Genomic DNA, 17,061 nt, shown 5'->3' with positions numbered 1-17,061 from the left:
ATGGGGGCGTTGCAAGGGGTGGGAAGGTCAGTATTGAGGGGCTGGAGGATTGTAGAGACTGGACGGGTTTGAGAGGTTGGAAAGATTAGGGTGATGGATGGTAAAGCCGTGGAGATATTCCAACGCAGAGATGAATATTCTAAATTGAGATGCTTTTGGATCAGGATGTAATGCTGGTCAGTGAACAATGAAGAAATGGATAAATTGTACCTGCTCTGAGTTAGAATATTGGGTCACAGACAGTTGGATGAGCTGAGGTATATGGATGATGGAAAATGTGAGGGTAGATGGAAAACATTGATTCCCTCCACCACCAAGCACATTGGATTCAATGTGCACAATCAACAAGATAATTGTTGTTCTTATTTATCGAATGAAAATGGCAGAGTTAAGCAATAACCTCCTCTTTTTCTGATGTTGAAGTTATTAGTACCTCATTCAGTCTGTAGATGGTACGGGTCTCGGCAATATGCAGCATTGCTCGCGTTTTTACACAAAAGCAGAATGTCAAGGTGTGATGGTTGGATTCTCTCTTGTTTTTACATGGACATTGCCTGGTACTGAGGCCTCAGCGGTGGAGGTAGGCTGTGCAAGGGCCCCTGACTTGTGCTCAGCCAGTTTCGCAAGATCTACTTTCACCGTGGTTGTTGGAAGCCTGCCATTTGACAGATAGAGTTTGTTACAAGGAACTTGTCAGTGATTTCCCATATTTACCATTCCTTGATCCACAGGATATCTGCTGGTCGATCTTGCTCAGGAATTTTGCTCCATATGAGGCACCACGATAAATGGCGGCAGTCAGTGGATTCAAAAAGTCATTATGGAGTGGTAACTGATGTGCAGCACGGCTGATTTTAACCAGCCAGTGGCTGATCTTCAGTCGGCGAAAGTGTGGGCGAGTGATGTTTGTGAGAACAGGAAGCCAGGGGAGGCCTGTTGAGTGGAGGGTTCATTTATAATACACATTGCTGTATTCACATTTAATGATCATTTGAATTTGTGTGTCGTGACCTTTGCCAGACAGGTGCATAGTACTTTGCAGCTGCGTTGCGGAGTGCTGAGGCAGCAGCGCCCCACGTCGATCCACCAATTCTGCTGAATAGTTTGTTTCTTGTTTTGACCTTTGCTGCATTTTTTTCAGATGCTCACGGAAGAACAAAGTCCAATCCAGAGTCATTTTCAAGTATATTGTTCGGGGAACATGCTTTAATCTCTGACCATCCATGTCTATACACAAATGTTTACTGTACTGGCTTTGTGGACGTGGAATACACTGAATATGGTTTTAGAGGGAATCACATATGGACACCATGTGCTGCAGCAGCCCATCAACTTTGTGTTCTCTTCATTAACGATCTGACGTCTTCTGTATTTTGGAACGGCCATGAATTTTGGCATATGTGTAGAACTGGTTCATCTGGACACGAGCACATGGCCAAGTCGTTTCAAGAACTCTGGTGCAATGTTGTCATATCCCGCTGCTTTGCGATATTTCAGGCCCTTTAATGCTTTCTCCAGTTCTGTATTCTTGAAAAGGTGAGGACTGCATATTCTGCATGTTTTGGTGTTGATTTTTCTCTGCTCATGATAGCTGAAGTGTTTTGTTTTCATTACCAATAGTGACATCGTTACATGGAAAAGATGACTAGCAACATGGTTCGGGGTGACTAAAACAGGTGATTTTCGGGCTATTCCAAGGCGGCAAATCAGGCTCCAGCACTACAAGGAGTGAACGTTAGCCCTGCTGTCATTTCCTCCCATCTGTCGTGATGTGCAGCATTGAGAGACTCCATGAGGTGGTCTATTATATCAGGGTTACCAGATGATTTATATTCCTTGAGGAGTGCTGCGCTCTCTGCTTCAAGGCAAGGTGGATGGATGGGTAACTGCGAGGCATGGCTGTGCAAGCAGCTTTGAGAATGGCAACACTGAAATCCGTATCTAATTCTTCCATAGGTATATTATTGATAGCTATATTTATAATGATGCCATCCAAGGACTCGCTGCATTTTCCCATTCTGCTTTATGGAATTTCCATTACATCTTCCTTGCACTGTTGCTGATTGGAGTGCAACGGTCAATGTAAATGAACAATGGCCGGTGTTGATTATGTGGAAAGTCGCCCTGGGCTAGGCACTGTGATGGTTGCGGGTGATCTTTCAGGGAATTAACAGAGTATTTCCGACTCTATCTGGCTGGATGATGATTATCCCATTGACTGGGGTCACGTCTTAGAGTGAAGTCGTTTCTTTAGGCCTACTCTAGAAGTTGTTCAGCATCTGTGTCTGGTACTAAGATACCCCAATCAGTGTGGGGGTGCTGTTGAAATCTCCCACTTAGAAGGCTGGTTGAGGTAGTTTTGGCAGAAGTTCCTTTTCCCAACTGGCACTTGCAGGCTCGTACACGTTTGCAATATGAACACTGCACACCCGAATTGTGTCACAGAACCTGGTTGATAACAGGCCGACTGCATTGGCAATGTCAGATTGCACATAGGTGGTGCGACCGTATTTAGAATTTTTTTTTAGAACATTACAGTGCAGTACAGGCCCTTCGGCCCTCGATGTTGCGCCGACCTGTGAAACCATCTGACCTACACTATTCCATTTTCATCCATATGTCTATCCAATGACCACTTAAATGCCCTTAAAGTTGGCGAGTCTACTACTGTTGCAGGCAGGGCGTTCCACGCCCCTACTACTCTCTGAGTAAAGAAACTACCTCTTACATCTGTCCTATATCTATCACCCCTCAACTTAAAGCTATGTCCCCTCGTGTTTGCCATCACCATCCGAGGAAAAAGACTCTCACTATCCATCTTATCTAACCATCTGATTATCTTATATGTCTCTATTAAGTTAATTTAGCATGAGGTGGGTAACGCAGTAGGTCAAAGTCTTTGATGTAACAACGGCTTGCTTCTTCAGTTCCAATATCTTTCTTTTGCAGGCAAATAATTTCAAAGGAATAGTCGGTGGAAGGACCTCCAATGATGTTTCACATGGCGGCTGAAAGAACCTCAACATTAAGTTGAATGTTTTGCAGTGCATGCCCGATTACTATGAAGCCAGAAGGTGACTCATTCTTGTGCCTGGTCGTTCTGGGGTGAATGGGATTCGGTAAGGGGACTCTATCTGTGACCTTAAATTTTCTACTGCAACTTAATCTGCCAGAGGTTAACACAGGGTTGCCTTGGTAATGACGGGGACGCAGCGTGAACGCTGATCTATTGTCCCCAATCTACAAGGTGCACTGCAGCAACTCACCAAGGCTCCTTCGAAAGCACCTTCGAAACCCGCGAACTTTAACACCTAGAACAACAAAGGCAACAGATATATGGGAGCACCATCACCCGCAAGTTCCCCTCGAAGCCACACACCATATCGGATTGGAATTATATTGCCGTTCCTTCACTGTCGCTGGTTCATGCACCACATGGACTGCAGTGATGCAATAGTGCGCCTCACCAACACCTTCTTAAGGGTAACTGTGGATAACTGCTAGACTAATCAGTGATGCCCACATCCGTGAAAGAATTATAACAAAGCAAAGGCATGGATTAGGGTTTCAGCAGCAGATGAGATGAAGTGGAAGTGGAGACGGGCATTCTTCACCCACCTGCTCAAATGAAGTGGCACTGCCAGATCGAGACCTATATTACCCTATTCATAAGCCAGACGTACTGACACTGAAAATATATTGTGGGACATAACAGCCCAACTCAGCAGGGCCTTTCAATGACACTTTCAAAACAAATATTTGTTGTCTATTTCCAATGTCTGTTCACTGTATAGATTAATTCGCAGGATGTTGTTGCCACTGGCAAGGCAAGTATTGACTTTCTCTGTTTAATTCGCCCTTGACAAGGTGGGTCTGTGCTCTCTTGTACTAATTGCTACTCGTCTGGCGAAGGAGTTTCCAAAGTGGATGTTATTGATGGAGTACCAGGGCGTTGCTCATTTGTGCTCATGGACGAAGAGCCTGTAAAGACCCCCTGTCAATTTTCACAGGTGAAGACTTGGCCGCTTGAATAAGAGAAAGAAATTATCAGAAAATAAAGTGACATATTTGTTAATATCTATTTGAAACGAACAGAACAATCTATTGGTTGCAGTTGGGTGGCTACTAGCACCTCTGGTGCTGTTGGAGGAGAAAACTAATTTAGTTCACTCTCGCAGATCCTCCGTGTCAACAATGGAGGCCCAGTCGGTCTCATTGCTAACAGCAGTAGTATCTTTATGAGGTGCATATCCGATACAAAAAAAAAAGAAAATTCAGCAGCTTAACTTACAAACGAGACAGGATTAAAACACTGGTCTTTCCCAATGAAAGAAAGAGAATTGATGGCTATAATACCATTAATCCTTTTTAGGGGGAATTATGTAGCCCATGTTTGACTCTTTTCACCCAAATCCCCCTCAAGGTGATATTTGGCCAAAGCAGGACAATGTAGCGCCCCTCTCACTTCTCTCTCCCTGCTACTCTCACTGTCTCTCCATAACCTTGCATGTGTCACTTGTTCTCGCTCCCTCACCCTCTCAATGTTTCTCTCCCTGGCCCTCTCACTTTTTTGTCTGTCCACGTCACTCTGATTGTACAGTACCTGCCGCTCTCTCTTTGACTCTCCCTGTGCACCCTTAACAATTTACTCTCTCCATCTGCCAAATTCTCTCGATGCGTGTCACTCACACTTTCTCTCTCTCCCTGCCACTTTCATGTTCTCTCTCTCGCTTCACCCCTTATTTCTCTCCCCCCTGTTCCTCTCACGTTCTCTCTCTCTCTCTCCCTTCCCCTCTCGCTTTCTCTCTCTGCACCTCTCATTTTCTCCCTGACCACACCATTCTCACATGCATCTACCTGCCCCTCTCACTTCAACTTGTTTTATCTTCTTTTTCAAATACAGGAATCACATCAGCTGTCATCACTCCTCTGGAGCTATTCTCTATTCTGATGATTGGTAAAGAACATATAATCGTGCCTTTGCTATCTCATCCCTATCTTTTCCGTCTGTGTGGATGAAAATCATCTGAAGCAGAGCATTTCCCCACTCTTTGATTTCTCTCCAATATCTCCCCAACCTTTGCAGAAAATGGCTTGAGGTTCTTTGTTGAGTTTATTCGCTAATATCTGACTGTTAAAACCTCTCCTCAGAGATGTCTTTCCCTTCTTCAGACTCTGAAGCAACATCCACTGTCTGATTCAGCCCCGACTTTCCCACAACATATCAGACTTCCTTCTTTCTGTGTTCGGAGATGCGCTGCAGAAATCCATGTACATTTCTGTACCTGTCAGTCTGCGCCTCTCTGTTCCAAAGGCCAATAAACCCAAGCCGTATTACTGACAGATAAGTGCCTGTGCTGATACCATTTTCTCCTTTAGCCCTGAGCTGGAAAATCTCATCAAATTTGCTTTTGATCCCACTTCCCTCGCCCCATTCATCCTCTCATTGTCCGTCTCTGACACTTCACTTCCCTGCCTCGACGTCTGCACCACCATTTCAGGGGATTGGAGATCCACCAATATCTATTTCAACCCCACGGACTCCCGCAGTTTCTTTGATTATACTTCTTCCTATCCCACTTTCTGGAATGACTCTGTTCCATTCTCCCAGTTAGTTCACCTCCGTCCCATCTGTTCTCACCACGTTACCTTCCACACCTGTGCTTCTGAAATGTCTTCAGTATTCCTCAGTCTGGATTCCACTCCGCTGTGTTTAACAGGGCCCTCGACCATGTCCAGCCATTTCCCGCATTACTGTCTTCGCTTCATTCCCTTCCCTGACAGAACCATCATAAGGTTTCCCGTGTCCTGGCTTTGCACCTCACCAGCCCCCACATTCAACGCACCATCCTCCAACATTTCTGCCATGTCCAGCTAAGTCCACCACAAACGATATATTCTGCTTCCTTTCCCATCCCCACGCTCATGGAGAAATTGTGGTCCACTCTTCCATTACCAGCATCATCCACTCCCTTTCCGAGATCACCTTCCCATGCAAGCACAAGAGATGTAACAGCTACTATTTCACCTCCTCACTTTCCACTGTCCAAACCCCAAAACACTCCTTCCAGGTGACTATGATTTGCTTGCACTTCTTACAATATTGTAACTGTATGTTCTGCTCACGATAGAATCTCCTGGACATTGAGTGAGGAGCAAACTCAGATTGGATGATTGTTTTGTTGAACATATCCATTAATTGTACATGCGTTTCTGGTCACATGTAATTTTAATTCTGAATTTAACTCCCATTCTGTCAGTCCTATGCTCAACCTCCTATATTCTTCCATTGAAACTCAATGATGAACAGTGCCTACCGCTCTATCTTTGAATCTCTCTGCGGACCCAATCACTTCTACTCCCTCTATCTGTCCCTCTCACTTTATATCTGTGCGTGTCCCTCACACCTACTTTCTCTCCCTGCTCCTCCCACATTATGTGTCTCCATGCGGCTCTCACTATCCCTCTCCCTGTCCTTCGCACTTTCTCTCTGTCCGTCCCTTTTACTTTCTCTCTCTCTCCACGCCACTCTAACTTGCACTCTACCTGCTCCTCCCAAATTGACTCACTCTGTAGCCCCTCAATTTAATAAGGCACTCAAACGAATACAGCCCCTCAAACAATGCAGACCCTCACACACACCCAGGCCTTCAAACCAGTGCAGCCCCTAAACATGCGTGCAGCCCCACAAATTAATGCAGCCCTTCAAACTAAGGCAGCCCATCAAATTAATCCTGCCCCACAATAGAACACTGTCCTTCGAACTAATGCAGCCTTTCAATCTGACTCAGTCCCTCAAACTGATGCAGTCCTTCAGATGAACATAACCCTTCGAACTAATGCAGCTCCTCAAACTAATGCCGGGCATGAAATAAATACAGCCCACAAACTAGAGCAATCAGTTGGAAAACCGCTAATGTGCCACCCCATTCAAGATGAGAGGGGGACAAAAGACATGAAACTATTGGCCAGTCAGCCGAAAGGCTGGCTCGGGTCTGCAAATGAAACCCGACCTGAGCCTGACAGAACCACATCCAAGCCCGATCCAGCCCGAATCCTTGCCACTTTTTCCCCGTGCCCGACCTAGAATAACTTAGAAAATAGGAACAGGAATGGGTCATTCGGCCATTCGAGCCTGTTTCGCCATTCATTATGATAATGGCTGAACTCAGTAACCTGTTCCCGCTTTCGCCCCATATGCTTTGATCCCTCTCGCCCCAGGTGCTAAATCCAACTCCTTCTTGAAAACTTACAATGTTTTGGCCTCAACTGCTTCCTGTACACTGCGGATAAAAGTAACAAGATTTAAAATTGATTCGGCTGGATTGAACATGATCAATACAACCATATGAAAACTGTAAATGAAACCTCTTACGAGGTGTGACGAGTCATGTAATGAACGTAGCTTTCACCTTTATTATAAATAAAAACAAGAAATGCTGGAACCACTCAGCAGGTCTGGCAGCATCAGTGAAAAGAGAAGCAGAGTTAACATTTTGGGTCAGTGACGCTTCTTTGGAACTGACAAATCTTAGAAAAGTCACAGATTATAAGCAAGTGAGGTGGGGGTGGGGCAAGAGATAACAAAGGAGAAGGTGTAGATTGGACAAGGCTACATAGCTGACCAAAAGGTCATGCAGCGAAGGCAAACAATATGTTAATGGTGTGATGAAAGACAAAGCATTAGTACAGATTAGGTGTTAACGGACTGAATATTGAACAGCAGCAAGTGCAAACCTGAAAAATAACAGTGGGTAAGCAAACTGAACAAACTACGATGAAATGAAATAAATGCAAAAAGAAATTGTAAAAAATGTAAAAAAGAAAAAATAACTAAAAATGAAAGTGAAATGGGGGCTGTCATGCTCTGAAATTATTGAACTCAATGTTCAGTCCGGCAGGCTGTAGTGTCCTAATCGGTAGATGAGATGCTGTTCCTCGAGCTTGAGTTGATGTTCACTGGAACACTGCAGCAATCCCAGGACAGAGATGTGAGCATGAGAGCAGGGGGGAGTGTTGAAATGGCAAGCAACCGGAAGCTCATGGTCCTGCTTACAGACTGAGCGGAGATGTTCCGCAAAGCCGTCAACCAGTCTGCGCTTGGTCTCCCCAATGCAGAGGAGACCACATTGTGAGCAGCGAAGACAGTATACTACATTGAAAGAAGGACAAGTAAATCGTTGCTTCACCTGAAAGGAGTGTTTGCGGCCTGGGATAGTGAGGAGAGAGGAGGTAAATGGGCAGGTATTACACCTCCTGCAATTGCAGGGGAAGGTGCAATGGGACGGGAAGGAGGTGGTGGGGGTAATGGAGGAGTGGACCAGGGTGTCGCAGAAGGAACAATCCCTTCTGAATGCTGACAGGGGAAGGGAGGGGAAGATGCAACTGGTAATGGCATCACACTGGAGGTGGTGGAAATGACGGAGGATGATCCTTTGGATTTGGAGGCTGATGGGGTGGAAAGTGAGGAGAAGGGGAACCCTGTCACGGTTCTGGGAGGGAGGGGAATGGGTGAGGGTACAGGTGCGGGAAATGGGCCGGACACAGTTGAGGGCCCTGTCAACCATAGTGGGGGGAAATCCTCGGTTGAGAAAAGTTAGAGTCAAGACAGAAAGAAATAAATTCAGTGGGGCAGGAGCAGGCTGACACAATGGGTCTGCCGGGACAGTCCGGTTTGTGGATTTTGGGAAGGAGCTAGAAGCGGGCTGTCCAGGGTTGTGGGACTGTGAGGTTGGAAGCTGTAGAGGGAAGATCTCCAGAGGAGATGAGGTCAGTGACAGTCCGTTGGACGATGGCTTGATGTTCGGTGGTGGGGTCATGGTCCAGAGGGAGGTAGGAAGAAGTGTCCGTGAGTTGGCATTGAGCTTCTGCAAGGTAGAGGTCGGTACGCCATACAACAACAGCACCACCCTTGTCTGCAGGTTTGATGACCATGTCGGGGTTAAACATTTCATATTTATTTTCGCTCTACTACTGAGCCAGCAGCGCTTGAGATGGCTTGGCCATGGGAGCCGCATGGAAGATGGCAGGATCCCCAAGAACACACTGTACAGCGAGCTCGTCACTGGTATCAGACCCATTGGCCATCCATGTCTCAGCTTTAAAGACGTCTGCAAACGCGACATATAGTCCTGTGATTTTGATCACAAGTCGTGGGAGTCAGTTACCAGTGATCGCCAGAGCTGGCGGAAAGCCATAGAGGCGGGGCTGAAGTGTGATGAGTCGAAGAGACTTAGCAGCAGGCAGGTAAAAAGACAGAAGCACAAGTGAGAGCCAACTGTGTAACAGCCCCGACAACCAATTTTATCTGCAGCACATGTGAAAGAGTCTGTCACTGTAGAATTGGACTTTATAGCCACTTGAGGCGCTGCTTCACAAACCACTGACCACCTCCAGCGCTTTCCCATTTTCTCTCGAGACGAGGAGGCCAAAGAAAGCTCCGGGACTTTGAGATGTTTGTGTTTTGTCCACCATATTATTTACATAAGTATCAAAGCTGCTGATATAATGTTTTTGTTCAGGTGAGTGTATCTAATAGCAATGATCAGGGGTATAACCATGTCAGTGGAGGCTGATCTACTGTATAAATCATGGCCCATTGGAATGGATCAGCTCAGAGTGCCTGCCGTAGCTATTAGTGACACACCAGCAGAAGTTGCTGGTTCTCACAGACATGGGACGTGCAGTACTTTATCAGATAGAATGCATCTATTATCCTTCTCTTGTAGCTGTTGGAATTCCTGGTAAGCTGTTATATCATCTGTTACTGGTGTAAAACGGTGTTAACTTTGTTTTTGTCCATGGTACATTTTTCTAACTGTATATTTCATAGAACTGTTGTTCTTTACCAGCGGTTCAATACAATAGAACGGCCTCCATCTCTGCTCATTCAATTTTGTCAGGGCTAGATTATTTCAGTGATGATTTTTGCTTATCCAAGCATGGTAATGTCATGACATTATTTTCTGCTCTGAATTTGTTGTTTAGCTCAGAGCAGGAATCAGACAGTCAGGATTGTTTACAGCTTCATGCAGAACAAACCTGTCCTAGAACGTTGTTATGCGTCTGGTTTCAATGATTGATAATGAGGCAACTCCTGCTCTGTATATAGCAAGGAGACAATGCAATGTATTTCCTCCACAATAACAAGGCACAGTTTAACTGGGATTTTAACATAAATATTGGTTCTGATATTACTTCATTCTGTGTGTGTCCAACGCTACTTCAGACCTCTGGCGATGGAACTGAGATTGAGGCTGACCCTTTCACATCTCCTTTCCTGCTTCATTTTGGATGAATTCACAAAGACTGGTCTGCATGGTAAACTTGAAAGTATAGATGTGATCCATTGTCATTTTACACTGTATCTGTTGGAATGATGAGTCCCTCTATTTATCTGGAGATGATTAGCTGAAACGACGATGTTGGTTTTCTGTGAATTGGACAAATCTGTCATCTATCAGTGTACTCCATAATACAAATCCAAGTAGTGTTGGTAGGTGAAGCAGCAACTCCTCCCCTTTACTTAACATATCATTCCGATCTGAACCAGTCTGAATGTGGAAAATAGTCAAGGCCCATAATTCAGTACATCACGATCTTAATCAAGCAGCTTTTTTTGGATTATCATTTCCAAGGGATGTGAGTGACCGCCCAGACATTCTAGAAACCACAGAATTACTAGTTTGTAAATGTTGTTTGAAGTTTCTACACGAGTTCAACAGTTGAGGTAAGTCACTTAAACTGGGATAGATGTATGTTAGTACGTGATCTGATTGCATCAGCTATCTGTTGAACTGGTATATTAATGAAATGACTCGATTGTCTCTGTGTCTCTGCATGAATAACTTCATTTCATCTCCAAGATTGTTTCACGAGTGAAGTTGAACGTCCCATTGGTTCTTTGGATATGAAAACTTTCCCATTTCTGGCAATTTACAGTACATTACTTTACTGCACAGTCGCCTGATCTTCAAATGTTGGCTGCCTTTGAAGTGAATGCATTCTAGCTTAAAGACTGGCTACAGGAGTTTCAATGATATTGAGGTGTGTCTGGAAGAGGCTTTCTATTCTGTTTATTCCATGCATTGTAGATGAGGTGAACAGAGTAGATGAACAGGTGGAGATTTGCATGATCTGGAGAAACATGAAGCTATTCACACAGCATTCATCCTTGAACGAATTGGCTCTGAGAGTAGGATGATTAAACTCGGAGCTGGTGAGCAGAATGCAGGCTCGGATACGAGGATTTAAGTGGAAGGGAAATGATAACTGAGAAGGTGAGAAAGAGATTGCGGAGAGATAGAGAGAGAGAAACATTACACAGATGGAGAAGCAAAACTAGAGAGAGTGGGAGAAGCAGTAAATCGGCAGAAAAAGAGTGGTAGTATGTGAATCATTCCTCAGAATGAGCTGACGAAACTTCCTGTACAATTGTGAAGAGGAACTATGAGTTCCATGTGTTATTAGGATGTTGCCAGTTTGTGTGAGTTTAATTGTACTGGTCGATTATATTTGCCATTATCAGGCCCTCAGTCTGTTCAGCTGAGTGTTACTTTTTGGAACTTATTGACTTTATAAATGTACTTACAGATTAGAATGCGAGGCTATTTATCCATGATAAATTACATACGAATGAAAAGTAAGAAATACAAGCTGGAGAAGTCCGTAAAGCACCTCAAACTTAGTCCATCATTCAACAAATTCAGGGCTGATTTCCTGAGTCAAGTATCTATGGATCCCAGTCTTGAATATAAGCAATGACTGAGTACCCACAGGTCACTGGGTAAAGAATTCTAAAAGATTCTCAGCCCTCTGACTGATGACGTTTCTCCTTATCTCACTATGAAACGGCCGAGCCCTTATCCTGAGACTATGCCCCAGCCTCTCATCTACACTGTCAAGCAATCTGAGAATCCTATATGTTTCATTGAGATCACTTCTCATTGTTTTAAGCTACAGAGAGTAGTGGATAATCTCTCAATCTCTTTGTTAGACAATCTTCATCACAAAATAATCAGTCTAGTGAACGTCCATTGTACTACCTCTAAGGCAAGTAAATCCTTCCTTGCGTACAGCGATCAGAACTGAACGGAGTGCACTTGGTGAAGTTTCATCAAAACCCTGTATGATTGTAGCATTTAAATGTCCATTGTGCAAGGTCATTAATGTCATCAGCTATTTATTGCGTTCTTCTCCTGTAGTAACTGTACTATCAATGTGGATGTCTCTTTACATTTTGAATTCATGTTTCAGCTTCACAAGTCCCTGTCGATTATGGAATTGCTGATTAACAGTTACCCCAATGCCAATTATTGAGAAATATCGCTGCTCCCCTGCCAATCAGAGTAAGGAACCTTCCCACTCTTGCCTCTTTCTGCAGCCAGCTTGCTCTCCATTCTGTTGTTTGTCCCCTAACACTACTTGCACTAAGATTATTCACGAGTCTGCGTGTGGTATCTTATAGAGGACCTTTCGATAGTCCAAGTATGATAAGTCTTCATCATTAGTTTTAACTCCGATTTCTGATATTATCCAAATAATGTAATATGGATTTTCTATTTGGAATTAATGCTGACTGCTCATTATCATATTACGTTTGTCTAAATGTTTACTCTTTTCTGTTACATCTTTCAATAAGAATTGTTTTATAACAGAATCATTGTAGCGCAGAAAGAGGCCAAACGGCTCTTCATATCCGAAAGAACAACTCTCTCAGTTCCATTTCCCGCCTTCTCCCCATAAACCTGCACATTCTTCCTTTTCATATAACTGTCTCATCCCCTTTTGAATGTTTCAATTGAACCTGCCTCACCACACTGTCAGGCAGCGCATTCCAGACCTTAAACACTCACAGAGTTTTTCCTCATGTCGATTTTCTTCTCTTCGCAAATATTTTAAATCTGTGCCCTCCCAATCCCGATCCTTTCACAAGTGGAAACAGTTTCTCTAAATCTAATCTGTCCAGAATCCTCACGATCTTGAATACCTCTATCAAATAAACTCTCAGCCTTCTCTTTTCCAAGGAAAGCAGTCCTAACTTCTCCAATCTATCTTAACTGAAATTCCTCATCCCTGGAACCATTCTCGTGAATGTTTCCTGTACTCTCTCTAATGCCCTCACGTATTTATTCAAGTGTGCGCCCAGAACTGGAGGCAATACTTCAGCTGAGGCCGAGCTAGTGTCTTATACAAGTTCAACATCACATTCTTGCTCTTGTTCTCTGTACCCCTACTAATTAAGCCCAAGTTTCTGTTTGCCTAATGCTCTCCCAACCTGTTCTGACACCTTCAAGACTTATGCACATATGCAGCTAGGTTCCTCTGCTCTTTCACCCGCTTTAGAATTGTACCCTTTATTCTACATTGTCTCTCCTCGTTCTTCCGACCAAATTCCTACATACTTCCACCAACTTGTCTATGTTCTTTTGAAGTTCGACACTGTCCTCCTCACAGGTCACAATATTTCCAAGTTCCGTATCATCTGCAAACTTTGAAATTGTGCCCTGTACACCAAAGTCTAGATCATTAATATGTATCATAAAAAGAAAGGCTCCCAACACTGATTCCTGAGAAAAACAAATTCAAAGCTTCCTCCAGACCGAGAAGCATCAATCGAGCACTACACTTTGTTTCCTGTCACTTGACCAATTTGATATCCATGTTGCTACCGTCCCTTTTATTCCAAAAGCTCCATGTTTGCTGACAGGTCGTTTGTGCAGCATTTTATCAAACGCCTTTGGGAAGTCCATGCACACCACAGCAACAGCATTGCCTTCATCAATTGTCAATGTTACCTTCTAAGAAAAACTCTAGCAAGTTAGCTGAACATGATTTTCCTTTAAAAAATACATGCTGGCTTTCCTTAATTAACTCACGTTTGTGCATGTGACTATAGATGTTGGCCATATGTTTTTCTAGACGTTTTCCCACCATCCCTTTGTCACTGAATCACCCCTGTCCCCCACCCAAGAACAAACCTTTCCCATTTCCCTTTTTTTCCCCCATACACCACTTTTGAATGGCTGCATAATTGTTTGAAAATTAGGCAATTTCCAGTATCGTCCAGTTCTGGGGAAAAGCGATGACTTGAAACGTTAACACTGTTTCTTTCTCCACAGATACTGCCTAACGTGCTGAATATTTTCAGTATTTTCCCATTTAATCAGCTTTACAGTTGTTTTAGTGTTTTGTTTTCACGATAATGCTTAAGCTTGGATATCAACAGGGGTGTGAGATAGGTGGTGACAGGATTTCCAGATTTCTAACTCCACAGTCTGCCTCTTTAATGCTGTGGGGTTTCCCCACCGTGACATCAGCCAATTGATGGGTTTGGCTTCCAGTTGTGCAGGGAGGAGTCTGGAGCAGACGTCAGGACCAGGGCTGTCCAAAACACGACCCCGGGTAGCGGGGGTTCAATGCATGATTTTGGGGGGTAGGGGGTGACCAAACACCAACTCTGCAGTTGGTGAGATTTATGATCGTTGAGCTGTCAATCACCTCGCCCAGAGATTAGTCGCCTATTGTGCAGCATGATCCGCGAATGGGAAAGTGCAAGGGGAGGGGGAGTTGATATTTCTGATCCTCAAACGGGGGATGTGTCTGCAACGCAGGAGCGTGGTCCCAGATAGAACGAGGGAAGTGTTTGATCCAGGACACGATGGAAGTTCCGGTCCCGGGACGTGGGATCTGATTCCGTGCTGGGCTCCAATCTCGAGGGGACTTCAAACCGTGGTAGTGGGGAGGGGGGGAGGGGTGGCAGGGGGGGGGGGTGGTCTATCCTGCACGTCAAGCGATTCTATGTGTGATCCAATATAGAGGGACCAGCTTGATCCCACAGTGGGGGATGTTTCTGATTACCAATCCTGGTGTCTTTCAACGTGGCTTGGGTTATAAATGGGGAAATTTGGCGGCCAGAGTAACATACGTAAAACAGATTAATTCAAAGACTTCCAGGATCATTAAAATATTTAAATTGCCAACCTGCCTCCTGGGAGCAGTTCCCTTCACATCTGCTGCCCCGACCCCATTAAATATGGAAGCTGGCGGATCAGAGGTACATTAGGATCAGTGTTGCACCCATCGCAGCTGCTTTTGGGGCCAATATCGTTCCCTTATTGTCTTTGTCAGATGTAGAGAATGTTTGATCAGTAATTTCCAGTCTCTTTTCCATTCTCTCTCTTACAGTTAATTTACTGGCGATTGTGATCCTCTCCCAGGGAAACTGTGGCCTCACCACCTGCACCACTCGATACCTGGTGGCCATGGCAATGACGGACCTACTCTTCATTATCACTGGGGTCTTACTGTGGCGGATCACTTTTTATTATTTCCTGGGATCTTTCCTGGTCATCACCCCTGTATGTATTGTAATCGCTGTCATGTTTCGTGCAGCCACAGAATTTTCTGTCTGGTTCACTGTCGCTTTCACCTTTGATCGATTTATGGCCATTTGTTGCCAGAAGCTGAAAACAAAATATTGCACAGAGAAAACTGCAGTTGTGGTTCTAACAACAACCTCGATTCTGCTTTGCGTAAAAAACATCCCCTTCCACTTTGCATATGAACCTTTATGGATAATCGACAATATACCATGCTTCTGTGCTTTAAAGTCAAACTATTATACTGATCCTGGATGGGTGGGACTTGACTGGCTTGATACGCTTTTAACCCCATTGCTCCCATTCGCTTTAATTCTGTTGCTCAACGCTCTGACAGTCAGACACATTTTAGTGGCCAGTCGAATCCGTAAGGGACTGAGAGGTCAGAGCAAGGGAGTTAATTGCAGTGATCCAGAGATGGATAGTAGAAGAAAATCTGTTATTTTACTTTTCACCATATCTGGCAGCTTCATGCTCCTCTGGTTGGTGTATGTTATACAATTCTTATATTATATCATTACAGGATCAGAACCCGGGGATTACAATGATTCTGAATATATGTTCAAAAGATTTGGATATATGCTGCGGACGTTGAGCTGCTGCACAAATACATTTATTTATGTGGTGACTCAGTCCAAGTTCAGGGAGCAGTTCAGGATCGCGGTGAAATATCCAGTTACATCAATTATTCAATTTATGAATAAACTAAGCAACTGAGAGCATCCGGGGAAACAGCAGACAGAATTTCTCCTCAGCTCCACTGGTTCCATTCTTAATTCCTCACATCTACTCAGAAGGAAAAGCTTCTTAAAAATAAAAGATGTTGGAAATCTCCCTGTGTGAGTTTATTGTTTATTCTTATATGTTTGGCAACACATTTTTGAGTGCATTTCCCTTCCATTCCCCAGTCTGCTCATGACCATCTCTCGCTCTCTCTATTTCTCTTGTCATCCCCACCCTGTGAGTTAGATCGTGGATTTTCCGATGGATCTTTGAGAATTAAGAATTAGATAAGCACAGAGATCTCGTAGGGTTGTCGAGACCGGAAGAGTTTCCAGATGTCAGGAGAGTTGGTGGGGCTGGCGGAGGTTGCGGAGATAGGGAGAGTTATAGGGGTTGGAGGTTACAGAGATATGGAGGATTTTGGAGCTGGGCAAGGTTTCTGTGATATAGAGGATTGGAAGCGTTCAAAAGGCGGAAGAGTTAGGGATGGTTGTAAAGGCTGAGGTGTTGATAGAGATATGGTGGGATGTAGGGTTGGAGCAGGTCACAGAGGCAGGATGAGTTGCAGCAATGGAGGATGTTACAGATATGTGGGCGTTGTGGGGATTGGGGAGGTCAGTGTGGAAATAAGTCATCTCCGGCTCGGGACATCACTACAGGGGTTACTCAGGGTCGTGTCCTTGGCCTAACCATAATCAGCTGCTTTATCAATGACCTTCCCTCCATCATAAGGGCAGAAGTGGTGATGTTTGCTGCTGATTGTGCATTGTTCAGCACTATTTGTGATTCCTCAGATACTGGAGCAGTCCGTGTCCATCTGCAGTAAGACCTGTACATTTTTCAGCCTTGGGCTAATAAGTGGTAAGTTACATTTGCGCCACACAAATGCCAGGCAATGTACATTTCTAAGGAGAGATAATCCAAGCATCACCTCTTGACATTCAATGGCATGACCATC

At 44.4% G+C, this 17,061-nt stretch overlaps 1 protein-coding gene across 1 annotated transcript; it reads left to right on the top strand.

The window, feature by feature from the left end:
- The first annotated feature begins 10,691 nt into the window (after positions 1-10,691).
- Positions 10,692-16,097, top strand: LOC137364609 (probable G-protein coupled receptor 139). Its single transcript, XM_068027702.1, has 3 exons — positions 10,692-10,729; positions 15,000-15,055; positions 15,187-16,097. Exons 1-3 carry the CDS (start codon positions 10,692-10,694, stop codon positions 16,095-16,097), a joined length of 1,005 nt encoding a protein of 334 aa, XP_067883803.1.
- Positions 16,098-17,061: the final 964 nt, after the last annotated feature.

Source organism: Heterodontus francisci, unplaced genomic scaffold (genome assembly GCF_036365525.1).
Source record: "Heterodontus francisci isolate sHetFra1 unplaced genomic scaffold, sHetFra1.hap1 HAP1_SCAFFOLD_959, whole genome shotgun sequence".
Taxonomy (NCBI): domain Eukaryota; kingdom Metazoa; phylum Chordata; class Chondrichthyes; order Heterodontiformes; family Heterodontidae; genus Heterodontus; species Heterodontus francisci.
This window is presented reverse-complemented; position numbering and strand designations above follow the sequence as displayed.